This window comes from Perognathus longimembris, chromosome 3, assembly GCF_023159225.1.
Source record: "Perognathus longimembris pacificus isolate PPM17 chromosome 3, ASM2315922v1, whole genome shotgun sequence".
Classification (NCBI taxonomy): domain Eukaryota; kingdom Metazoa; phylum Chordata; class Mammalia; order Rodentia; family Heteromyidae; genus Perognathus; species Perognathus longimembris.
Genome location: NC_063163.1, coordinates 76,769,055 through 76,793,929, shown reverse-complemented (window position 1 = coordinate 76,793,929; position 24,875 = coordinate 76,769,055). Strand labels below are relative to the sequence as shown.

Genomic DNA, 24,875 nt, shown 5'->3' with positions numbered 1-24,875 from the left:
CTGTGTACTGCACTCCCTAGACATCTCTGCCAGAATCTCAGGCCACACTCATACCCACAAATCAGAATCAGAACTTCAGTACTGAGCTTGAACTCAGGGCCTCAAGCTTACACCGGAGCCTCACCCCCCTCATCCTTTTTGCTTTGGTTTTCGTTGTTTTGATGCAGCTGGCCTGTGATCCTGCTATCTCGGTCTCTTGGGTACTGGGATTTCAAGAATGAACCACTACACCAGCCCTTGCCCACCCTCTGATTGGCTCTGACACAGATCTAGAGTGAGACCCCAGCTGTAGGCTGCTGACCAAGAGAGTGAGTCTGTGGGCCTGCTATGGGCTTGGCTGGGCTGGGCCAGGTGATGGGTAAATTCATTTTTTTTTTTTTTTGGTCGATAGTGGAACTTAAACTGGGCTAGTGCTCTACCACTTGAGCCACAGCGCCACTTCCGGTTTTCTGGTGGTTCATTGGAGGTTAGAGTCTCACGGACTTTCCTGCCCGTGCCGGTTTTGAACCGAGATGCTTGCATCTCAGCCTTCACGAGTAGGATTATGGGCGTGAGCCACTGATGCCAGGCAGTCCATTCATCTTTAGGCCTGGGACCCACCGAATTCAACAACGCCAAAGCAGCCGCCGATGGGACAGGAGGCTGGATCCCGGGCTAAGCCCCAAAGCCAAGCCTGGCTATCCCGCAGAGATCCCAAGTTGCTGGGGTCCGCTCTCCAGTTGGGTCTGCAGGGGGCCTCGAAGGGGCTAGGACTGAGGGCGAATGGAAGCCGCAAGCGTGTCCCGGCTCTGGAGCTCGGACAGTCAGCACCTACCACCTTTGCAGAACACGGAATTAGGGATACAAAGCGGCTCGTAAGTGACGGGCCAAGTCACACGGCCCCGTAAGGGTCCGGATCGTCTTCCCGGCGGGGTCTGCAGCGGGGCGGCGAGGCCCGACGGCCAGGCCCGCTGGGGGGCGTGGGGCGAGACAGGACATGGCGGATGGGACCGGTGGTATCAGCCTCAGAGGCTGACCGACGTGGAGCGCCAGGGCAGGTGACGGGGATCCGCGGCCGCGGGACCGCCGGACTACCGGGGACCCCCGCGGCCCCGGTCTCGCCGCCCCGCCCTCCCCCGGGTGATGCTGCCAGCGCGAAACCCCACCCCTTCCCCGCCCTCAGGTGCCGTGGCGCACTCCCACTCTGGCACAAGCTCCGCCCCCGTCCGGACAGGGCTGCGCGCGCAGCGCCCCGGTTCCAGTGAGCACGCGCAGCGGGGCCCCGCCCCCCGTTCCCCGGCGCTGGGAGCCGGAGTCGGCGGGAAGATGGCGGCGCCGCTCATCCCTATCTCCCAGCAGGTACGGGTGGGGTGTGCAGGCGGGGAGCGGCGCGGGGCCGCGGCTCGGAGGCCGCGCGGCGTGAGCACGCCGGGGTGTGGGGAGGCCGGGAGGCGGCGGCGGGGGTCGGCGCTGAGGGCCCCGCGGCACGGCCCTGAAGGTGACAGGCCCGCGCGGCCCGTGGCCTCTGGCGCCCGGGCGACCTCCACGGGCGACTACCCGCCGGAGTCCCGGCTCACGGCAGCTCCTCTCGCGCGGGTCCCGGCATGGGGGCCGCCGCCGCGCCCGGTCCCCGCGGGGCGCCCTGCGCGGGGCGAGAGGCGCGGGCCCGCGCCACCTGCGGTCTTTGTCTCCCGCGGAGGTCCCGCACTGGAGCGGAGCGGCCGCGGCCTCGTCACCGGAGCCACCGCCCCGCGCGAATCGGGACCCGCCGCCCGCCGCCTGGCACCGCGGGAAGGGGGCGTCACGGCTGCTCGGCCGCCGGCCCGGGGATTCGCGGGCGAGCCCACTGTGGGACAGCTGTGTCGGCAGCGCGGCCCTGCAGAACAATATAACAACGACGATGATGACGATGATAAGATGATGACGATGAGATGATGATGATGATGATGATGATGATGATGATGATGATGATGATGATGATGATGATGATGATGGGAGCCGTGAGCGGGCAGCTCCGCGTTCCGGGAGAGATTTTCATTCATTTGTCCATCCGTCCCTCCGAGGAGTCCGGTGCCTGGAGCGCAGCCCTCCGTCACCCGGACGGACGGACAAGGTCGCTGCCGTCCCGGAGGTGACACTCGGGAGAGCTATGGAAACCTGTGTCCTGCGAACCGGAGCTGCCTGTGTCGCGCCTCAGGAAGCGCTTTGCTAGACTTCCCCAGCCCGGCGCCATGACTCAGATCCAGGTGGTGGAGTCAGGTTTATTTATTTGTTTGTTTGTTTGTTTGTTTGTTTTTGTGTGCCGTTCCTGAGGCTTGAACTCAAGGATTCAGCATTTTTGCACAAGACTAGTGCTCTACCACTTGAGCCACAGTGCCAGTTTGGCTTTTTGCTGGTTAATTGGAGATAAGAGTCTCATGGACTTTGTTTTTGCTCCTAACTGGCTTTGAACCATGATTCTCACATCTGGGCCTCCTGAGTTGATAGAATTACAGGCATGAACCACTGCTCCCCATTATGGCCTGTTCCTCTGAGCGCTCTTGAATGGAACTTGTGGCTACTCTGCACATCTCTTACCTCTGGGTTATCAGTGTATTGGAATAATGTGAACATTACACATGGCAATTAGTCCCAGCCTACTGGCACCACAGTTCGTGTGGTCATTCATTCTCTACCTGATTTGGGAGTAGAGATCAGGGAAAGTATTAATATCAAACCCAGTGAGTGCTGACAGGCAGGTTGACAGTCAGTCACCTTACCAGGAAAGAGAAGTCAGTGCTCCTGAAGTCTTGTTAGAACTGGCCAGTTTGTAACACTGTTACTAAATTAATAAGGCTGAAGACCTGTGGTTATTCATTAACAGGTTCTTCTAACATACACCTTAGTGCTCTATAAATTGTTCAGTGCCCTACAGATACTAGTGATTACTTGAGTCTTGCTATGTTGCCCAGACTGGTGTTGAACTCTTGACCTCCTGGTTCAGCCTCCCAAATAACTGGGATTACAGGTGCATAACAACACACTTGGCCATTAGATATTATTATTATTTTATCTTGTTGTATTTTTGCACTACTGAGACAATTCTTAGCATTCAGGGCCTTGCACGGGCTAGGCAAATGTTCTACCACTTGAGCCATGCTACTAGCCCTAATAGCTAAGTACTACAGCTCCGGAGGGGAGTACGGGAAAGAAAACAGTAAACTCATTTAATGAGAAAGGTTTTTCTTTTGTGAGTGTGTGTGTGTGTGTGTTGGTCCTGAGTCTTAAAAGTCAGAGACTGGCCTCTGTCCTTGAGCTTCTTTGCTCAAGACTAGCACTCTCCTACTTGAGCCACAGCTCCACTTCTGGCTTTTTGGTAGTTGATTGGAGACAAGAGGCTCATGGGCTTTCCTGCTTAGGCTGGCTTTGAACCATGATCCTCAAGATCTCAGCCTCCTGAGCTAGGATTACAAGAGTGAGCTACTGACACCCATTTTGTGTGTGTGATTGAACTCAGGGCCTGGACGTTGTCCTGAGCTTTTTCACTCAAATCTGTGGCACTCTACTACTTGAGCCACAGCTCCACTTCTGCCTTTTTTTGGTTGTTAATTGAAGACAAGAATCTCACACTTTCCTGCCTGGGCTGGCTTTGAACCTCGATCCTCAAATCTCAGTCTCCTGAGTAGCTGGGATTACAGGCGTATGAGCCAGCAGCTTTTGCTTTCTGTCTAATTTTGGCATTAGTCCAAATCTGGCCTTTGAGAATAGCAGTAGCTCATGTTTGGGTGGGTGTCACAGTCCCCTGACTCTGCCACCCCACTTGGGAAGAATGGTTCTTATTCTCCTCATGCAGTCATTTGAGAGTAGGATGGAGATTTGTCACTGGGAGATGGCTCATGAATGAAGATGTGAGTCAGGGCAATGACTCTCCTGCCTCCAGCCTTTGCAATAGAATTTTGGTTTCTTTTTTCTCTGTGTCAGTACTGGGGCTTGACCTCAGGACCTCTTGTTCTTGCTTTCTTCCTCTTAGGTGCCTGCAGCACCCAGAAGCCATGCTTGCTTTTCTCTTCCTCCCTTAGCCCAAGCCAGATGATTGTTCCTTCTGCATGCTCCTTCTACAGTGCTCTTCCCTGTTCTCCCTGATCTACCCCCAGGGCTCTGTCAGTTCCCCACTCCTTCCCCACTTTCTGCTGATAGCTTCCTGGTGGCCCTTCCCAGAAGCCCTGTCAGCAGTCCCATGAGGGGCCCCATGCCATCATCTGTCTCCCTGCCCCCTGGACACTGTGTGGAAGCTGTGTGCCCTGTAGACAAGTGCCCCAAGCAGGAGCAGGGACCCAAACCTGCAGGTCATTGCACTGGTGCCTTTTCTTCCCAGTATGGGCAGGGACAGACCTGTAGCAAGGAGTGTGGAGCCAGACATGTCAGGCCACGGTTCTGGAAGCTTCTCTTCCTGGTCCTGTTGCTAAGTGAAGGAATATGAGGCCAAATTTTCTTCCTTTGGATAATTGTGTCTTCATGTCTCTGCCTTTTTGTTTTTGGTAGTACTAAGGACTGAACTGAGGGTCTTGTACTTGCTAGGCCCTGCTATCTGAGCCATGCCCCCTTTTTGCTTTACTTATTTTTGCCACTCCTGGGGATTGAACTCAGGGCTTGGACACTGTCCCTGAGCTTCTTTTGCTCAAGGTTAGCACTCTACTACTTGAGTCACAGCACTACTTCTGGCTTTGTCTGTGTATGTGGTACTGAGGAATCGAACCCAGGGCTTCATGCATGCTAGACAAGCACTCTACCACTAAGCCACATTCCCAGCCCTGCTTTATTTTTTTTTTTAGATAGGGACTCTAGCTTTCTGCTTGTGACAGCCTCAGTCTGTAGTCCTCTCATAATGCCTCTGGCATGGCTAGGGTCTTAGCCATACTTGGCTTATTGGTTGGGATGGGGGATCTTGTGAAGTTTCTAACCAGCTGGCCTCAAATGGCTATCTTCCTGATGCCTGCCTCCCAACTAGCTAGGACTACTACTAGCAGGAGCCATGTCTAGCGTCTGTGCCCTTGAGGCAGCTCTGCACCAGGTCTGAGGTAGGGCCCTCTCTGGCTTACAGCCAGGCTGAGGCACACCTGTAGGCTCATAGGTAACAGCAGGTCTGTTAGCATGATCCCTGTGTTTATGTGGGGGCAGGCATGCACCCAGAGACTGGAATCTGGTGGGCAGACATGGTGGGGGAACACGAGGAAAACAGATAGTTACAGGGTGAGCAGAGGCTGCTCCACACTGCCCATGGCTTATGGGCCTTGAGAATCATTATCCTCTGAGTGCTGGGATTACAGGCATGCATTCCTCCACACTGGTCTCCTTCCTTCCATAGTCTTCCCTGAAGATCACCCAAGTGTGAAGGCTCTGAGCTTCTGCCTGGGAAGTTTTCCCTGTCAGCATCTTGTGTTTCTCCTTCTCTCTGCTTCCCTTTGACTCTCCTAGAAGTGGAAGTGGCCCCCACCCCTGGCCCTCCTGTGGTGACCTTGCTCTCTTGTGGGTTTTTAAAAAATTAAATATTGTTTATTGTTGTTACAAAGGTAATGTACAGAGGGGTTACCATTTCATAAGTCAGGTGACAAGCACATTTCTTTTTGGACAGTGTCACCCCTTCCCTTGCCTTCCCAGTTTTCCCCTCCAGTCCCCGCCCCCCCCCCCCACAAGTTGTATAGTTCACTTTCCATATAGTGTCTACTCAGTTCCTCTTGTGGTTTTCAGACAGAATCTTACTTACAGTTCAGACTGTCCTGGAACTCTCCACACCCACCCCCCACCCCCCAAGTTTCTTCTCTGCACCCTTCTCTGGGACCTCCTGAACCCATGTGTCTCCTGATCCTCTTGCTTACTCATGCAGATTGGGCACATTTCCTTGGTAGCCCAGGCCACTGCTCTCAGAGGCTCATTTTGGTTTGATGGAGCTCTTGCTGGAGCCAGGGCTCACACTGCTTGGCCAGCACTCTAGCCCTGAGCTGTTCCTACTACAAGGCTTGCAGCGATGAAGGAGCTTGGGGGCTGCCACATGGATGGAACCCATGCTGCAGAGTGCCCCCATTCTCCTTCTGGGCACTCCACCCAGAACATCTGGCCAGTAGTGCATAGTGAGCTGCTTGCCAGGGACATGAGTTCGTCCTCTCTCCTACTGGAATGCTAAGGGAAGGTGATGATCCATGATCCATCCAGAGCATCAAGATTGCCACCCTGGCCACGGCTGCTCTTGAGCTCCCCTTCAAGCATTCTGGGGGTGGTGGGGAGGGTACTTGTACTCGGAACCTTGACCTCTCTCTTGGCTTGCCTTTTTCACTCATGACTCGTGCTCTACCACTTAAGCCATGCTTCTAGCTCTAGCTTTTAAAAAAAATGGGAAAAAAAGATTGTAATTATAAAGGTGATATACAGAGGGGTTACAGTTCCATAAGTCAGGTAAAGAAGACATTTTTTTTGGATGTGTCACTCTTTCCCTCAGTTCTGGCTTTTTTTTTTTTTCTTTTTGCTAGTCAACTGTTGGTAAGAGTCTCTCGGCTGTATCTTCCCCAGGCTGGCTTCAAACAGCAGTCCTCAGCTCTCAGCCTCCTAAGAGGCTAGGTGGGATCCGGCTGGCCCAGCTCCCCTCCGTGAACAACTTCCCCACACTCACCCATCCTCCTGCCCTCTAGGCCGCCATGGAGAGCCAATCCCAAAACACAGGATGCCTGTGCTCATCAGTCTCAATGCAGAATACTCCTCTGTGCTGCGGATGTGATGGTGCCCCCTTGTCACCAGTGCCCTCCAGGTCCACTCAGTCCTTTCTGGTGCTTGGGGTCTGGTGTTATGGCCTCAGTGGTGTGGGTGTGTCTGTCTCAGCTCTGCCTCTGCAGACTGGGGGATGGTAACAGCCTTGCTCTTCCTGCTCAGGTCCAGGAACCACCAGCCCTGCGGGTGCTGAGCCCCCTGAGTGCCTTCCATGCATGCACGTGCAGTCTCTGGTGACCCCCGGGGGCTGGGTGCTCGCTGGCACAGGCGCACTGAGGATGGCAAGGATCGGGCCTGTGGCAGGTTGGGAGTCATGGTGTGGCTGCGGAGGCTCGCCTGCCTCACCCACTCCTCGCTGAATAAGGGGCAGGCGTACCTAGCCCCAGCTGTACCTGCTGCCTGTGCTGACACCTCCCCAGCGGGCATGGCAGAGTGAAGGGACAGACTGCGCCCCCTGCTTGTATTTCTGTCTGGCATCCCATTGGATTAGGTGGTGCTGGGGCCAGAGCCCACACCCCAGTATGCTGCCCCTGAGCCTGGCGTCATTGGGAGTGGGGGGTGGAAAGCACTGCCCAAGGCTTACCTGACCCACTGGGCCTAAGCCCTGCCAGCCAGGCCCTGCCCATCCCAGCAGAGGCTGCAGCATAGGTGCCGCCCAGCAGGGTCAGGTGTCTCTTCATCTGGGTGGACTACAGGGCCTGGGGGGACCTCGAGCTGCTGCACTGGCTCAGTGGCCTGATAAGATACACACGGGCCACAGTGGCAGGCAAAGGGGCCATTTGTCTTTGTGTGTGCCTTTCCTGGAGTTGGAACTCCAGACCTGGGTGCTGTCTCTGAGCATTTTCACTCAAGGTTGGTGTTCTACCACTTGAGCCACAGCGCTACTTCTGACTTTCCATTGACTTGCCTGGACTGGCTTGGAACTATGATCTTCAGATCTTGGCCTCCTGAGTACCTAGGGTTACAGGGTGAGCCCCGCCTGGCTCCGTGTGTGTGTGTGTGTGTGTGTGTGTGTGTGTGTGTGTGTGTGTGTTGTGAGTGTGTCTGTCTGTTTGTGTGTTGTGTGTTGGACTGCTAATGAGCCCAGACAAGAGTCGGTGCGCACTATCCCCTCTCATGGGTAGTGGCAAGGGCTGGGGAGCAAGGCCTGCTGCCGCCTCTGTGCTAGCCACGCTTCACACGGGGCAGAGCTGTGCCGGGAGGTAGCATGCCTTGGAGCTTCCATTCCTGCACGATTAGGTGGTTTTTATTTTAATTTTGGTACTGTGGATGGACCCAGGGCCTCTCTCACACACTTGGCTCCACCACTTGAGTCCCACCCCTAGCTCTTGTATATATGTGCAGTATTTCATGTTTGTCAGTCTCTCTGTGTGACCCAGGCCAGCTGGAACTCACTATCTCCTGCCTCAGTCTTCTTAAAGCTGAGATTATAGGCATGCACTGTCATTGGAATTACTTTCCCTGTAGGATTATTTGGTGGGTAATCTGTCTCCCTCCTAGCCGGACTTGGTCCTTAGGGCTGGGCTGGGCTTCCTTTACTTGCCTGGGGTCAGGTGTTGATCACTTGAGGGGCTAAGGGAACCTAGGGTGGACCTGCACTGCGGGGTGTAAACTCACCAGGATTTCCAGCAGCAGAACTGGTTCCCAGACTTTTGTTTACAGTGATAAGTGAGTGATAAGAAGGATTGGGGGGTGGGGGGGGACTTCAGGAAGGGCTGTATGTGGGTGCCACTTGCACCAGCCTTCAGGGGCCAGGACAACTACAGGAAGCATAGCTGTACATAGCTGTGCTGGTGGGGCCAGAGTCCCCACACGGAAGCAGGTCCTCAAGCCTGGGGTCTCATGTTAAGAGAAGCAGCCCAGCTCATGGGCAGTAACCCTGTCTCTGCTGTGCACCGACCCAGCTGAGCACAGGCTTGTGATAGGGCAGCCGGGAGTGGTGGTGTCCAGTCGCATCGCAGCTAAGGCCTCTGCCCCTCTTGCCTCTCTGCTCAGGCTCCCTGTGGGGTCTCCTCCCTGGCCCATGGCTCTGTCCTCCCAAGGCTGGACTGCAACCCTTCCCATGCCCAGCCTACTTCCTGGAGATCTCAGCCATGTGTCCTTCCACCCCTTGCCTCCATTTCCCTTCCCTTTCTGCTCTCTAGACGCACCGCTCCACACAGAGACTTGACAGGGGTGCTCTTAAATCTTTATTGTTACTGTTTTGGGGGGTCCTGGGGATGGAGCCCAGGGCCTTGATCACGGTAGGCTGCATGGCAACCCAGCCAGGCTGTGGCCATCTCTAGCAGATTTGCCATAGGGCCAGCTGTGCACCATGTATCTCACCATGGTGCCATCGATGCTGTCCTGTGCAGTTGCAACCTACAGTGCATCTCCAAGCTCGGCCAGTCCAGACTGCACATCCGTGCCCTTCTCATCCCCGCCGTCCTGCGGTGCAGAACACTCAGGATACACAGGGGGTGGGGGGCAGGCGGGGCTGCATAGGGAACCATGTTTCATTTGTATTAGAAGAAATCCTGGGGCTGGGAATATGGCCTAGTGGCAAGAGTGCTTGCCTCGTATACATGAAGCCCTGGGTTCGATTCCCCAGCACCACATATATAGAAAACAGCCAGAAGTGGTGCTGTGGCTCAAGTGGCAGAGTGCTAGCCTTGAGCAAAAAGAAGCCAGGGACAGTGCTCAGGCCCTGAGTCCAAGCCCCAGGACTGGCAAAAAAGAAAAAAAAGAAGAAGAAATGCTGTTGTTTATTGTTGATGCTGGAGAACTCCATACTTTACATGTGGCAGGAATTCCATACATCCCACATGGCAGGAAAACTTCAGGGCCAGCCCAGAAACTCGAGGTTTTACCATAATTATGATCTCCACTTCGTTGCAGATGAACTTGACCTGAAATGGCCTACTCAGCCAGAGCCCTGCCAAGCAGGAACTTATCAGGGGGACATGTGTGCACCTGTGCGTGTGCATGTACACACACTGCTACTGGGACTTGAACTCAGGGCCTAGGTGCTGTCTCTAAGCTTTTTTGCTCAGGGCTGGTGCTTTGTCATTTGAGTCATAGCTCCATTTCCAATTTTTGCTGGTTAATTGGAGATAAGAGTTTGATAGGCTTTCCTGCCTGGGGATGGCTTTGAACCTCGATCCTTAGGTCTCAGCCTCCTGAGTAGCTAGGATTACAGGCATGAGCCACAGGCTCCCGACAGTGCCCCCTGTCTTGAGAAAGAAACACACACACACACACACACATACACACACACACACACACGGACTTTACCATAAAGCGACAGTGCCCCCTGTCTTGAGAAAGAAACACACACACACACACACACACACACACACACACACACACTTTACCATAAAGCCATTATCAGCTGCTTAGTGGTTTATGCAGCCATGGTGCGGTGGTGACTTGGCACAGCCGTGGTGAATGCTCGCACCCCAGTCCTACCTTTTGCCTGAGTGTGGCTAGGGCTCACTTGGGGTCAGCCATGGGTGGCAACTTGCAGCCCCATAAAGACTCTTTCTGGTCTTTAGGGACCGCCACCTGTGCCCTAGTTGTGCCTGCATCTCTGCTGAGGAGCCTCTCACACCGGGTTGCCAAGCTGCCCATTGCTAGTGTGTGCTGGGCCTAGGAGGCAGCAGTTGCAGCTCATCCTGCCAGCACAGTCCTTCCTCCCAGCCCACACAGGCTGTCCACACGCCTGTGGCTCCTCTATGGCTCCCTTGTGGCTTCCCCAGCACTAGGTGTTGCAGACTGTGAGCACTTGGGTGGGGTCTTGGCTGTGCTGACCTTGTCTCTGTGCTTTTTTTGGTGCCAGTCCTGGGGCTTGAACTTAGGGCCTGTGCGCTATCCTTGAGCTTCTTTTGCTCAAAGCGAGTGCTCTACCACTTGAGCCATAGCTGTACTTCCAGCTTTTGGATGTAAGAGTTTGTTTCATGGACTTTCCTGTCCTGGCTTAAATTTTGATCCTCAAATCCAAGCCTTCTGAGTATTTAGGGTTATAGGTATGAGCCACCAGCGCCTGGCTAATTTTATTTTCTGAGACAGGGTCTTATAGGTTCACCCTGGCTTTGAACTCATGGGTTCAAACAATCCAGCCACCACCTCTCGAGCAGCAGGGACAACAGTACCTTGTTTCTTCTATAATGTTTCCTCTTTTTGCTTTTTGTGGGTTTCTGTACAGAGCTCCCGTCCGTCCTCCTTTCCTTTCTCCCGGGGCAGGCTCCCACCACTCCTTCCTGTCCAGCCTGCCTCCATCTTCCCTTGGCCCAGCACTCTCTGTTCTGGGATGTGGGCATCCCCAAGAAGCTGGCCATAATCTGGGATTCCTTTTTTTGAGGGGGGGGTGGTGGCAGTACTGGGGATTGAACTCAGCCTGGGTGCTGTTCCTGAGCTTTTTTCACTTGATGCTGGCATTCTACCATTTGAGCCACAGCTCCACTTCTAGCTTTTTGCTAGTTAATTAGAGATAATTCTCATGGACTTTTCCTGCCTGGGTGGCTTTGAACTGAGATCCTCAGATCTCAGCCTCTTGAGTAACTAGGATTACAGGCATGAGGTACTGGCTCAGGTCAGGGGTTCCTTTTAGCCTGGCACTCCCCCTCAACACAGGTCAGCACCACTGTGTGGCATGGTTCCTGGGGGAGACACTGGGCATGTGCTCAGTGCATAGCATACATAGCTCAGCTCAGCTCAGCTCAGCTCAGCTCAGCTCTGCCTCCATGCGAGGTGAGGCGTCTGCGAACACTAGGACGTATCCGGTGCACTATCACTGGCACCCCATGTGTGCAAACAGTGCTTACCATGGTCGGCCAGAGGTTCCCCCAGCCGGGGCCATCCCAGACCCTCTAAAGGACACTGGGTGCTAAGGCGGTGTGGAGACCACCCTGACCACCGCTGTACTTTCATTTACAGATTCCCAGCGGAAACCCACTCTACGAATCCTACTACAAGCAGGTAAGCCCAGCCGGCTCTCGTGACTCACTGCTGCAGCCCAGGCCTGGGTCCACGCCAACTGTGGCCCCCCTGCCCCCAGTACCCACTCAACACCACCCTTGCCTCCCTCCCCTCTAGGTAGACCCAGCCTACACTGGGAGAGTGGGGGCCAGTGAGGCTGCGCTTTTCCTCAAGAAGTCAGGGCTGTCTGACATCATCCTTGGGAAGGTACGGGTGTGTATATGTGCATGAGTGTGTGTGAGAGTGTGTGCGCACATGTGCATGTGGTGATTTCTCTTCCTTGGCTGCTCCCATGCACACCCCTCCATAGAACCTTTCCTGGAGCTTTGCCTCCTGGTTTGGCCTGGTTGCCCTGAACTGTGACTGGTGGATCCCAAAATCCCGATGGAGCCAGTTGTGGTAGTGCATGTGTGCAATCCCAACACCCAAGGAACAGGAGGCAGGAGGACTATGAGTGTGAGACCTGCCTAGCCTGGCCCCTGAACTCCTCCCCCACCCAAAACAGACAGAATCTGCAGCCCTGGGTCTTGGCATGTGTGGCTATGATGGCATGATGCACCCCTGGGGTCACTGTCTCACAGGGCAGGTGGCATTAGTGGCAGCACTGGTCACAGTACCCTGCACCCTGGCGGGTGGCATTCAGTGGCATTTTTGTGTCTCCACAGATATGGGACCTGGCTGACCCAGAAGGTAAAGGGTTCTTGGACAAACAGGTATTTATTGACACGGGCGCAGGGCTGGGTGGGAGCCCTGGGCAGCTGTGTGCCTGTGGTGGGCTCTCCTGCTCCATGAGGGCCTTCTAATTCTTTGTCACCTTCCTGCTGATGAAATGATCTAAGACTCGTGGAGTTTTGTGTGGACCATTGAGTCACACCTCCAGGCCCCACACCATTTTGTAACATCCACCCAGGGGTCAGGCTTGGCCCAGTGGCAGAGTGTGCGCCTGGCACATGTGAAGCAGGGGCCCCCAGTATTGCGCAGAACAGTGCCCTATTTCTTGTCATGGGGCAGCATCCCCGGGATGGGGGGCTCCGGCTCTAGAAGAGCCCTGTGTGGGTAGACATTCCTGACCCAGGGCAGCTGGCTGTGTTTCTGGGCCCTGTTGTGTGGGCAGTCCTCAAGTTGGGAATGGAAGTCCTCCCCTGCTGTCCCCACTCCTAAGCCTGTGGTGACCCCAACCCTCTCATGGCTTGCAGGGCTTCTACGTGGCCCTCAGGCTGGTGGCCTGTGCACAGAGTGGCCATGAAGTTACCTTGAGTAACCTGAACCTCACCATGCCACCGCCCAAATTTGTGAGTGTCCTCGCCTGCACCCCAACCCACGAGTGTGACCACCCTGGCCTTCTCGTCTCCGCTGGCTCTCAGTGCGCACCCCATCTGCCCTTTCCATTACAAAACCTTCTTGACCCCTCCCACCCCTGTCGCATGTTGTCTGTGTGTGGGGTCCCCATCCTGCAGCCTTGGCAGAGGCATAGCCCTGCCACCACACCACAGCCCTCCCTACACCAGGGCCGCAGAGCCCTAGAGCCCCAGGGTCTCCTTACCCCCAGCTCCCTCTGACCACAAGGGACGTCTCCTCCCCCAGCACGACACCAGCAGCCCGCTGATGGCCACACCACCACCCGCCGAGACCCACTGGGCCGTGAGGGTAAGTGCAGCCCTGTCCTGTCCTGTGAAAACCTCTCCAAGGAACTGTTCTGTCCCCAAGCTGCCACTACAGCTGGGCCACAGGTTGGATTCCTGAAAGACTGAGTGGATCCCTGTCCTCAGATCCCAGTCTGTGGCCTCCTTTGTGTTGTGGTGTGGATCCACCTCTCACTGCCAGGCCCTGTCCCTCCCCCTCCTTCCTCACACACGGCCCTGTAGCGCCTGCCCTTAGACCTTCCACATGGCTCCCAACACATGCCTGCCCTGCCTGTGGAGCTGAAGCTGTCTTGAGGTTTTTACTTATTTTTATTTTTTTATGTTTTGCCGTGGCTGATCTTGAACCATGATCCTCCTGCATCAGCCTCCCCAGGGCTACCGTCCTCCCGCCAGCTCCCTTGAGCCATGCACCTCACATTCTCCCTGCTCTTGCTGATTGATCAAAATGGAAGATGGGAAGAGCCTGAGCATGTGTATGTGCGTGTGTGCATGTGTGTGCACACCTGTGTGTGCACATACGTGCAGACCTTGCAGTTTCTCGTCCCGTGACTCATTGCTGTGGCTGTCACTGCTTTGTGGCATGCTTTTCTCCGCATGCACCATGCTATTTTTGAAGCTGGAGGAAGGGTCCCGTAAGCGTCACCTGCAGTCCCTGCCCCCTGGAGGCTGAGGCAGGGGAATCATGAGACCTTGTCTCAGAACAAAGACCCTAGTGGCTTCTCAAAAGCATAGCTCCACTCCTGGAGTATCTGAGGGAGGGGGCACAGGGTCCCGACTAACCCAGGCACCCCCCCCTTTCCTGGGCATCACCTCTGCTGCCTCCGACAGGCTCATGTTGCCTTCAGTACCTGACACCCCCAACCCTCTGTGATAAAATAAATATAAACTCCCTTCCCCAAATACTCTGGGCCCATTTTGTTGTTGTTTGTTTTTTGGGAGCAAAATCTAGCTCTGTAACCCAGGCTGGCCTTGAACTTGGTGCTTCGGCCTCTACTTCCCAAGCTGGGGTCCCTGGCACGTGCTCTCAGGCTGCTGTGTCCTCATTCTCACAGGGCTACTCTGTTCTGTGGTGGGCTGGGCGGGAAGGGTAGCAAGAGCCTCACGTGATCATGGTACTGGCTAGCAGGATGGCCTTGTTGGAGGCTTTCTCTCTGGGCAGTGCAGACTTGGGGAAGCTGCTTGGTCCTGGGAAACAGCACCCAACATCTTAGTCCTTGCAATACTGGTGTCTTGGCAGGTGGTAGCAGTCCAGAGCTGGGGGTGGGCACGGCAGGGTGGAGGCACGACAAGGCCGGGACACAGCAGGGCAGAGGCCTGGGGGAGAGGAGAAGGAAGGGAATGGCAAGGAGTCTGCATTCCACTCACAGAAGCTAAGCAAACACCCTGCATTGCCAAGTGTGTGTCCCTAGCCCAAGCAGCCTCCTTGGCCAGCAAGTCCAATGGGGAGGGGAACCAGGCACTCTGACAAGCCACAGCAGGAGGCCTGTTATACACAGCACTGCCTCTTAGTCTTCTCACTTTCCTTTACTTTTTATTTAACTTACATTTTTGTGGTACTAGAATCTAAACCCAGGGCCTCCTGCTTCCTAGGCAGGCGCTCTACCACTTGAGCCATGCCTCCAGCCCTCTTTACTTAATTTTATCTTTTTTTTTTTTGGTTGTGGGGCTTGAACTCAGGGCCCAGGTGGGCACTGTCCCTGAATTCTTTTCTTTTTTCCCAGTCCTGGGCCGTGAACTCAGGGCCTGAGCACTGTCCCTGGCTTCTTTTTCGCTCAAGGCTAGCACTCTGCCACTTGAGCCACAGCGCCACTTCTGGCCATTTTCTGTATATGTGGTGCTGAGGAATCGAACCCAGGGCAAGCATTCTTGCCACTAGGCCATATTCCCAGCCCCTGTCCCTGAATTATTATTTTTTTTTTCTGTGTACGTGGTACTGAGGAATCGAACCCAGGGCATGCTAGGCGAGCACGCTACCATTAAGCCACCTTCCCAGTCCCTAGTTTTTTTTTTATGGTTTTTAAGGGCATTGTTTTTTTTTTTTTTTTTTTTTTTTTGGCTAGTCCTGGGCCTTGGACTCAGGGCCTGAGCACTGTCCCTGGCTTCTTCCCGCTCAAGGCTAGCACTCTGCCACCTGAGCCACAGCGCCCCTTCTGGCCGTTTTCCATATATGTGGTGCTGGGGAATCGAACCCAGGGCTTCATTTGTAGGAGGCAAGCGCTCTTGCCACTAGGCCATATTCCCAGCCCCCCTGTCCCTGAATTCTTTTTTTTTTGGCCAGTCCTGGGCCTTGGACTCAGGGCCTGAGCACTGTCCCTGGCTTCTTCCAGCTCAAGGCTAGCACTCTGCCTCTTGAGCCACAGCGCCGCTTCTGGCCGTTTTTTCTGTATATGTGGTGCTGGGGAATCGAACCTAGGGCCTCGTGTATCCGAGGCAGGCACTCTTGCCACTAGGCTATATCCCCAGCCCGTGTCCCTGAATTCTTAAGGCTAGTGCTCTACTACTTTGAACCATAGCGCCATTTCCCTTATTTTTATCTTGATAGGGTTTTAAGATATGCCTGGACCATGTCTGCCCATTTATGATTCCCACACATAATCATCCCCAGATTTTTATTGGTTGGGACGAATGCTCCTGAACTGGTGTGGCCTTGAACTGAGATCCTTCTGATCTCTACCTCTTGAATAGCAAGGATCACAGGTATGAGCTACTGTACTCAGCTTTTTTTTTTTTTTTTTTTAACTATGCTGAGGATGGAACCCATGGCCTCACGCTTGATAGTTAAGTGATGTACGTTGAGCCATACCCTCAGCCTCAATGTTTATTTTGTGCTGATCCTGGGGCTTGAACTCAGGCCTGGGTGCTGTTTCTGAACTTCTTTTAGTGCTCTGCCACTTGAGCTCTACTACTGGCTTTTTTGGTGACTCATTTCAGACTTTCCTGCCCAGGGTGACTTTGAACTGTGATCCTTAGTTCTCAGCTTCCAGAGCAGTTGGGATTGCAGGTGTGAGCCACCAGTCCCCAGCTCCCAGTGTTTTTATTTTTTATTGTACAACACCATTTCTGCACTGTTGCTCCTTCTGCACTGTGCAGCCCCTGCCAGCCCACATCCAGGATGGAGCTTTCTAGTCTTCCAGCTCTACGCTGAGCTTCGTGGCCCCCTGCTGTGTGCAGCATGTCTGCCGTGGAGTGTGCCATGTGCACAGTCAGTTCCTTGCTTCCTGTCACTGGCACTTGACTCTAACTATGACCAGCACACTCAGGCTCAACCTAGGGGCTCACTAAGGATGGGGGTGACCTGGACTCCCCGCATGGCCCTGTGGTCCAGGCCCCTGTTGCCTGCCCAGGTCTGCTGGCAGCCCTCTGTGGGTGAGGCCCCATGGGGGGTGCCAGCTGGATGTGAAGAAGGAAGCCCAGGGGCTCCATGGCATTCTAGCCACCACCACCACCACCACCCCCGCCACTGCCTCATTCTCACTCACATGGTTGCTGCTTTCCCCAGGTGGAGGAGAAGGCGAAATTTGATGGCATTTTTGAGAGTCTCTTACCCATCAACGGCCTGCTATCGGGAGACAAGGTGAAGCCGGTCCTCATGAACTCCAAGCTGCCACTCGATGTGCTGGGCAGGGTAAGGGGCATCCTGTGGGGTATGGCTCCCATGCTCCCTGCCCTGGGGAGTTGCTGCGCGCCATACACAGAGGGAGAGGAGGGCGAGCCATGCACTGTGGGGTCTGCATCTCATGACAGGAAAAGTATTGAGAAGAACCAGTTATTTGAGCCAGAAATGGAGCCATGGCTCAAGTGGTAGAGCACCAATCTTGAGGGGAAAACCTCAGGGAATCCTAGAACCAGCACAAAAATAAAATTTGAAATAAAAAACGCACGTGTCTGCACATGTGTGCCCCTGTGAGGCCCCCTCCATGTCGCGTGCTCATCCATGTGTCTGCATGTGCACACTCAAGGTGGCACCCCTGGAAGGAAAGTGGGATCCTGTGGACTCCTTTCTCAGCCCACGCCTGAGCACTGGGCCTGGGCTCTGTGGGTGGTACCTGGGAAGGGTCACGGCCAGCAGGGGGGGGAGGATGAGTTCTGTGTGGCCACGGGGTGGGGGGGTGGTCAGGGGTTCCCAGAGCCCCTCTCCTCAGCTTGGCCCACAGGGCCTGGGGACAGGGCAGGGGAGAGGATTGCAGGGGTGAGGATGGGAGAGCTCCAGCCAGGACAGGGTGCGCAGTCTCCTCTAGTTAGTGGGCAGTTGGTGGTCACCCCGCTCTATTGTGATCCTCTACCACTGCTCGCTGTCTCCTGGCCACCCCGCTGTCCCCCTGACCCCTTCTGGCCTGTTCCCGTAGGTCTGGGACCTCAGTGACATTGACAAGGACGGGCACCTGGACCGGGATGAGTTTGCCGTGGTAGGCTCTGCTGTGCTCTTGATCTCTGAGAGGAAGTGGATAGCGTGGGGAGGTCCTGGGTCCCTTTTGTTTTTGAAAGAGGCTTGCTTTGACAGCCCTCCCAGCTGCCCAGTACCCCCAGAAGACAGACCCCCCCTCAGGTCCTAGCCTGCTGGGAGTGATAAGACCATAGGTGCCCTCGCCACCTGAGTAGTGAAGGGCAGTCCTGTAGTCCCCATGCCTGGCTGGGGACTTCTGTACTAGGACGCCACATACCTAAGGCTGTGACTTAGGTACCATTAGTAGCAAAGCCTGGGGGAGAGGGGTACAACTGCAGGTGTGTCCTTGCCTTCTGGAGCAGTATGTTTGGACTATGGAGGACTAAAAGTGGGGACGGTGAAGTCACAGATTAGGAAGATGAGCTTGTCTGTGCATTTTGACTTTTGACGCCCGTAGACCCAGGCCCGTGCACAGATACCCTGGGTGCCCCGCGGGGACCAAGGGCCCCTCACCCCTGTGGTTTACACCCACAGGCCATGCACTTGGTGTACCGGGCACTGGAGAAGGAGCCGGTTCCCTCCGCCCTGCCCCCCGCCCTCATCCCGCCCTCCAAGAGGAAGAAGGCCGTGTTCCCAGGTGCCGTGCCTGTGCTGCCCGCCAGCCCTCCACCCAAGGACAGCCTGCGCTCCACGCCCTCCCATGGCAGCATGAGCAGCCTCAACAGTGCCGGCAGCCTGTCCCCCAAGCATGGTGTCAAGCAGCCACAGGTATGTGTGCCACCCCTGGCCTGGCCCCGCAGGGCAGCTCCCCCCCCCCCCCCCCCCCCCGCCTTGTGCCTTGTCCAAGGGCTTGAACTTGAGGCCTTGGCTTGCCCAGTGGGCGCTCTGCTTCCACCTGCTGCGTTTCTGGATAGGGTCTCGCTTTCCTCCCTGGTGCTCGACTAGGCCTCCACCTGCTTATTTTAGTTCACATCATAGTTGGAGTGACAGGCGCTCAGCACCATGTCCAGCTCTCCATTGAGAGGGGGTCTTGTGAGTTTTCTGTCCAGGCTGGCCTTGAACAGCGATCCTCCCGTTCTCCCAAGTAGCAAGGGTTACAGACATAACTTGTAATGAGATGTTCTTTTTTTCTGTTTTGTTTTATTTGTTAGTATTAAGGCTTGAACTCAGGGCCTAGGTGCTCTCCCTGAGCTCTTCAGCTCAAGGCTAGTGCTCTACCACTTTGAGCCACAGTGCCACTTCCGGTTTTCTGGTGGTTAATGAACTAGGAGTCTCACGGACTTTCCTGCCTAGGCTGGCTTCAAACTGTGATCCTCATATCTCAGCCTCCTGAGTAGCTAGGATGACAGGCATGAGCCACCAGAGTCTGTCATGATGGGATGTTTCAAAAGGAATTTACTGCCAAGAATCATGTGCTGGGCCTGGGCGCTGTGGGGCCTGTGGCTGGATTCTAGAGCCTCTCCTGTGTAGGGTTTGTCCCCTCTCCTCTGCAGGGAGGGCTGCTCCTAGCAGGATCCTGGCGGTTGACAGCAGCCCTACCACCCCCATCTTCTGCCTGTCCTCTCTATTTCTCCATAGCTCTACAAAAGCACATTAGCTCTGCTCCTGAACCCTGTGCCCTGCACAGTGTGCTTGGTAAATTACAAGTGGCCAAGTGAGGGGGCCTGGCCCTCTGGATGCAGGGCTCCCCGTGCCTCCCTGTTACCCCCACACCAGAGCCCACACAGAGTGCTCGGGCTTGGGCAGGGCTGGAGCTGGTGAATACCTTTACTGTGTGCATGCAGTGCTTGCTGCATTGGGGGTGTCCAGGAAGCAGTCCCCCTCAGCCACTGGCAACCCTCTATATTGAATCAAAACACATCTAGCCCACACAGGCCTAGGGGAGGCTGAGGCAGGAGGATCGCCTGAGCCCAGGACTTGGAGGCTGGCCCGGCAGCACAGTGAGGCCATCTGTTGCCCAGGCAGATGCAGCCTTACTGCGACATAGCACAAGGACCACAGGTACCTGTGCAGCCCCCTTCTTCCTGCCCGTGGGTGAGCAGGGCAGGTCGCTGGAAGCTGTGCCACTGAGCTCTCATCGGAAGTGAGGTCAGCTGGGCACTAGCGCTGCCTTGCTCTAAAAGCTGCTTGCCTCCAGGCCCCAGAGCCTCTACTGGTGGAGGGTGTCTCCCCTGAGGGCAGCCCACCCATGGATCTCAGTCTTGGTCTACTGTAGATGCCTCCTTTCCTCATCCCAGGCCCACATTAGTCAGACCCCCTAAGCTTCCGCCTCCATGTGCCCAGGTGGGTGCGGAGCCCCTGCCTGGCCCCCAGTCTGTGCTTTGCTTAGGGCCTGGCCTGTTCCAAGGTGAGTGTCCCCTACAACTGGCCCTTGGCCCTGTTGGCATCAGAGCCTGGCCCCTGATGTATCCCATACCCCAGAATCCCCAACCAGGCAGCAGATTTGTTTCATTGGCACAGCAAGTACTTGGTCTCAGGCATCCCAGACTTGTGGACAGGGTCACTATTTTTTTTTTTTTTTTTTTTTTTTGGCCAGTCCTGGGCCTTGGACTCAGGGCCTCAGCACTGTCCCTAGCTTCCTTTTGCTCAAGGCTAGCACTCTGCCACTTGAGCCACAGCGCCACTTCTGGCCGTTTTCTGTATATGTGGTGCTGGGGAATCGAACCCAGGGCCTCATGTATACGAGGCAAGCTCTCTTGCCACTAGGCCATATCCCCAGCCCGACAGGGTCACTATTGATGTCTTGTCTCCACCCTGCTTGTCTGGATCGTATCTACCTCTGCCCCCCCACTCCATGCTGATTTTGGGCCTTGAACTTGGGGCCTAGGCAATGTACCTGGGATTTTGGGCCCAAGGTTAACACTCTACCATTGGAGCTATAGCTCCACTTCCTGCTTGTTGTGGTGGTTAATTGGGAGATAAGAGTCTCACATACATTTCTGCTGGGTCTGGCTTTGAACCAAAATCATTATATCTCAGCTTCCTGAGTAGCTGGGATTCCAGGCATGAGCCACTGGCACCCAGCTACTATGTCACTTCTTTCCTGGCATCTGGCATCAACTGCTCTGGCACACTGCACCTCAGTCCATTTCCTACAATGTAACTGAACACCTCAGGGCTTGTTTTTATGAAGAACAAAGGTTTGGCTGGGTGCCATGTCACATGCCTGTCTACCTAGCTACTTTGGAGGCTGACTTGGGAAGGACCACATTGTAAGGCCCATGTAGAGCTGCAGCCTTGGGAAGCTGGCTGCAGCCGTATGTCCCCGTCACCTGAACAACGAGACACCCACAGCTATGCACTCGCCGTGCCAGGAAGCCAGTGATTTCAAAAGTGACCTGCAAACAGCAGGACTGGGGCATAGCTCAAGTGGTAGACACTGCTTAGCATATGCAAAGCCCTGGGTTCAAACCCAGCACTGCTAGGAGTGGGGGCTTCTTGAACGAGGGGTGTTGGAGATCAGGAAGGGCCCCCCCCCCCCCTCAGGCTCAGCCTCCAGGCTCCATACCAAGAAGGAGAGATGGCCATGGTGAGGCAGCTGCTTCCCTGGGATCACAAGCATGTGCCACCCTGCCAGCCTTGGTGTGGCTTTTCCTAGGTAACCTGGGCAGGTGTTACAGAAGGCACAGAGCTGCACTGTGCCTGGGAACACCACGTGCTCTGCGCTCTTGGTCCATCTGCCCCAGCTGACCATCAAGGACAAGGTCCCTCTGGGGTTCCAGGGCCACATCGGTGGCTTCCAAGCACACCCCAGAGCTCTTGTTTTCCCTGCACTTGTGCCAGCAATGCCTGTGCAGGCCATGGGGTCAGGGATGGAGGGGTGCCTCTCACTTCCCAGTGGCCTTCATGGATACCAACCACCCTGGAAGGATATCAGGCCATTTCCCAGCAGGGCTGTAGGTAGATGGCTTTTGTTTCCAGCCTCAGTGTTCCTCATTGCGTACAGGTGTGCAGAGATAGCACTGGGGCTAAGGGGTACCATCCTGTTGCAGCCAGCAGTGGCGTGGGTAGTCCCAGTGGCAGACAAGCTGCGCTTCGATGAGGTCTTCCTCCAGACTGACCTGGACCTGGACGGCTATGTGAGTGGCCACGAGGTGAAGGACATCTTTATGCACTCCGGCCTCACCCAAAACCTGCTGGCGCACATCTGGTGAGGCCCAGGCGGGTACTGCACCCCATGCTCCCCGCCTGCCAGCCCTGTCCCCCAGGCCTGGGGGACAGGGTCTGCATCCCTGCCCCTGTCCTCGGTGACAGTTGACGTGTCCACCCCTGGCATCATGGGGTCACCCAGGCAGTGCTGGCCTCAGCCAGGGACCCTACAAGACCCTGTGAGCCCTTGGGAGCCCTGTGGTGCCCCTGCTCAGTACAGGACATCCCAGGAGCAGCTGAGGGCAGATGGCAATGATGGAAGGCAGCTGCAGGAGGGCAAGGCACCCGACAACATGGTGGGACAGCAGCCAGAGCAGACTTCAGGGCTTTGCTCTGAGCAGCCCCCCTTGTCATGGGCTTGGAGGTGAATTTGTGGGGTGAACTTTGACAGGCCAGGGCTGCCTTCTTTCTTTCTGCCTGCAACCTCCCTTCCCTCAGCTCTGTCCACTGTCACTGCCTGTGTCCATTGCATGGCTGTGCAGTGCTCTGTCCTGACTTCATAGACATCAGAGCCGCGTGGGGAGAGGGGCCCCTCTGGCCTGGGAGGTGTGTTGGGTGTGTTGTGGCTCCTGTGCCCCCCCACCCCCAAGACTCAGACCCCATGTGGTGACAGCTCCCTTTTTAGTTGTGTTCATTGTTTTTTGGAGACAGTAACTTACTATGGAGCCAGGCTGGCCTGGAACTCACCATGCTCCCACCTCAACCTCCTGATTAGCTGGGAATGCAGGTGTATTCCCCCCCCCCCCCCCCAGCAGCTTCCTGTGGCAGGTTAGGACTTCAGGACAGACAGTCAAGGGGGACAAACACTCCCCCTGTAGTGCAGGCACCCAGGCTGCCCCTGTGATCCCTGACAGCTGCCTCAGGTAGGGTGTGGGCTTTGGTGCATGGGCAGGAAGGTACCTGCCCACAGGGCCAGCCTGGCTCCCCCAGCCTGGCCCCTCCACCGCCTAGGGCAGATCTCCACTTGCCCTAGCGCTGGGGGCCCACCTGAGGGTGGGGGGGGTTGTCTACTCTTGATCTCTTTGTGTAACCATCCCCCTCCCCCACATTTCTCCCAGGGCCCTGGCCGATACAAGGCAAACGGGGAAGCTAAGCAAAGACCAATTCGCGCTAGCTATGTATTTCATTCAGCAGAAGGTCAGTAAGGGCATCGACCCCCCTCAAGTCCTTTCACCGGAGATGGTCCCACCCTCGGAGAGAGGCACGCCCCTGCCGGTGAGTGTGCCCTGCCCCACCCCCCTGCTCTCTGGGGAGGGAGTGTGGCCCTGCTTCCTGCAGCCCCGCCCCTATGGCCCCACCCCCACTGCAGCCCTGCCCCCTGCGGCTCCGCCTCAGACCCTGCCCCTGCAGCCCGACCCCCTGCAGCCCTGCTTCCTGTGGTTCCCTACCCACTAGGCTCGGCCCTTGAAGCCCATCCCCTACCTCTGTGTCCAGTTCCTGCCTCTTCAGCCCCTCCTGCGGCCCTGCCCCCTACAGCCCTGCTCCCTTGAGTGGGGGCTGCCCACTGATTTCCACACCTCCCTTGGGGACCCGCCCCTGCACCCCAAGCCACACCCAGCCGCTGCAAGGTGGCCTTGCCCCTCCTGTCCCCAAGGTCTGGATGGTGAAATCTGTACCTGCCCCCCCCCCCAAATGAGACCTCCAGAGCCCACCCTGCGCCCCAGCCCTCATGTCGCCGCCCTCAGTGATGGCCTGTCTGACCCTAGGACAGCTCCAGCTCGCTCGGTCCAGGGGAGTTCACAGGAGTGAAGGAGTTGGATGACATCAGCCAGGAGATTGCCCAGTTGCAGAGGTGCGGGCCACCCTTGATGGGGGCAGGGCTTGTGGTGGGGCCCGTGGTCAGTGTCCGGGACTCTCACTGGCTGGTTTGTCTTCATCTCAGGGAGAAGTTCTCCCTGGAACAGGACATTCGGGAGAAGGAGGAGGCCATCCGACAGAAAACCATTGAGGTCCAGGTATCGCCATCCTCTGCAGACCCTCACCTCAACTGGGGGGGGGTCGAGCCCAGGCTTCAAAGTGACCTTTAAAATACTGTGATAGAACCAGGACCTAGTGCATACCAGAAGACCACCCAGCCTGAGTCAGCCCCTAGCCTGGCACCTGTTTGCTTTCCCTTCCCCTCTCTCCCTCCTCCCCTCCCATTCTGTCTTTTTCTCTAGTAATGAGACTTGAAGTCAGAGCTCATGATTATTTGGCTTCCTTGCCTGATCAGCTAGTGCTCTATTCTTTGAACTACACTTCAATTCCAACTTTTTGTTGGTTATCTGGAGATGGAATCTCCAGGACTTTTCTGCCTAGGCGGGCTTCAAACTATGATCCTCCAAATCTCAGCCTCCTACATAGTTATGATCACAGGCCTGAGCCACCAAAACCTGGCCTAATGCTTCATTATTTTTTATTTTATTTTGTGTGCTAGTCCTAGGACTTGAACTCAGGATCTGGGTAATATCCTTTCGCCTTTTTGCTCAAGGATAGCACTGTTATTTGAACCACAGCTCCACTTCCAGCTTTTGGTGGTTAATTGGAGATTAGTCTCATGGACTTTGCTGCCTGGGCTGGTTTTGAATCTTTGACCTTCAGATCCTTTGTCTTTTGAGTAGCTATGATGGAAGGAGCCACCAGTGCCCAGCCCCCAACACTCATTATTTATTTATTTAATTTATGCTTGGTCATGGGGCTTGAACTCTGGGGATGAGCCCGTCCCTGAGCTCTTCAGCTCAAGGCTAGTGCTCTACCACTTGAGCCTCAGTGATACTTCCAGTTTTCTGGTGGTTAATTGGAGGTAAGAGTCTGACGGACTTTCCTGCCTGGGCTGGCTTTGAACTGTTGTCCTCAGATCTCAGCCTCCTGAGTAGCTAGGATTACAGGTCTGAGCCATCAGTGCCTAACTTTATATTTTGAAAATCCTGGGGCTTCAACTCAGAACCTAGGTACTGCCCCTGAGCTTCTTTTGCTCAAGGCTAGCACTCTGTTACTTCAGCCACAGCACTACTTCTAGCTGTTTTTGTTTATGTGGTATTGAGGAA

At 55.5% G+C, this 24,875-nt stretch overlaps 1 protein-coding gene across 7 annotated transcripts in view; it reads left to right on the top strand.

Moving 5' to 3' along the window:
- Positions 1–1,264: 1,264 nt before the first annotated feature.
- Positions 1,265–24,875, top strand: part of Eps15l1 (epidermal growth factor receptor pathway substrate 15 like 1) — a 47,740-nt gene continuing 24,129 nt past the window's right edge. For 5 of the 7 annotated variants that reach the window (XM_048342692.1, XM_048342696.1, XM_048342695.1 and 2 more), the window contains exons 1-13: positions 1,273–1,338; positions 11,632–11,673; positions 11,791–11,880; positions 12,339–12,386; positions 12,870–12,965; positions 13,258–13,320; positions 16,816–16,941; positions 17,663–17,722; positions 18,235–18,468; positions 21,693–21,850; positions 22,908–23,064; positions 23,556–23,641; positions 23,732–23,804. In XM_048342692.1, the coding sequence (XP_048198649.1) occupies positions 1,306–1,338; positions 11,632–11,673; positions 11,791–11,880; positions 12,339–12,386; positions 12,870–12,965; positions 13,258–13,320; positions 16,816–16,941; positions 17,663–17,722; positions 18,235–18,468; positions 21,693–21,850; positions 22,908–23,064; positions 23,556–23,641; positions 23,732–23,804 (1,266 nt within the window). In that variant the 5' untranslated portion in view covers positions 1,273–1,305. Of the gene's footprint in view, positions 1,339–2,042; positions 2,226–11,631; positions 11,674–11,790; positions 11,881–12,338; positions 12,387–12,869; positions 12,966–13,257; positions 13,321–16,815; positions 16,942–17,662; positions 17,723–18,234; positions 18,469–21,692; positions 21,851–22,907; positions 23,065–23,555; positions 23,642–23,731; positions 23,805–24,875 lie in introns of all 7 variants that reach the window. The other 2 variants (XM_048342694.1, XM_048342693.1) reach the window with 2 other exon arrangements.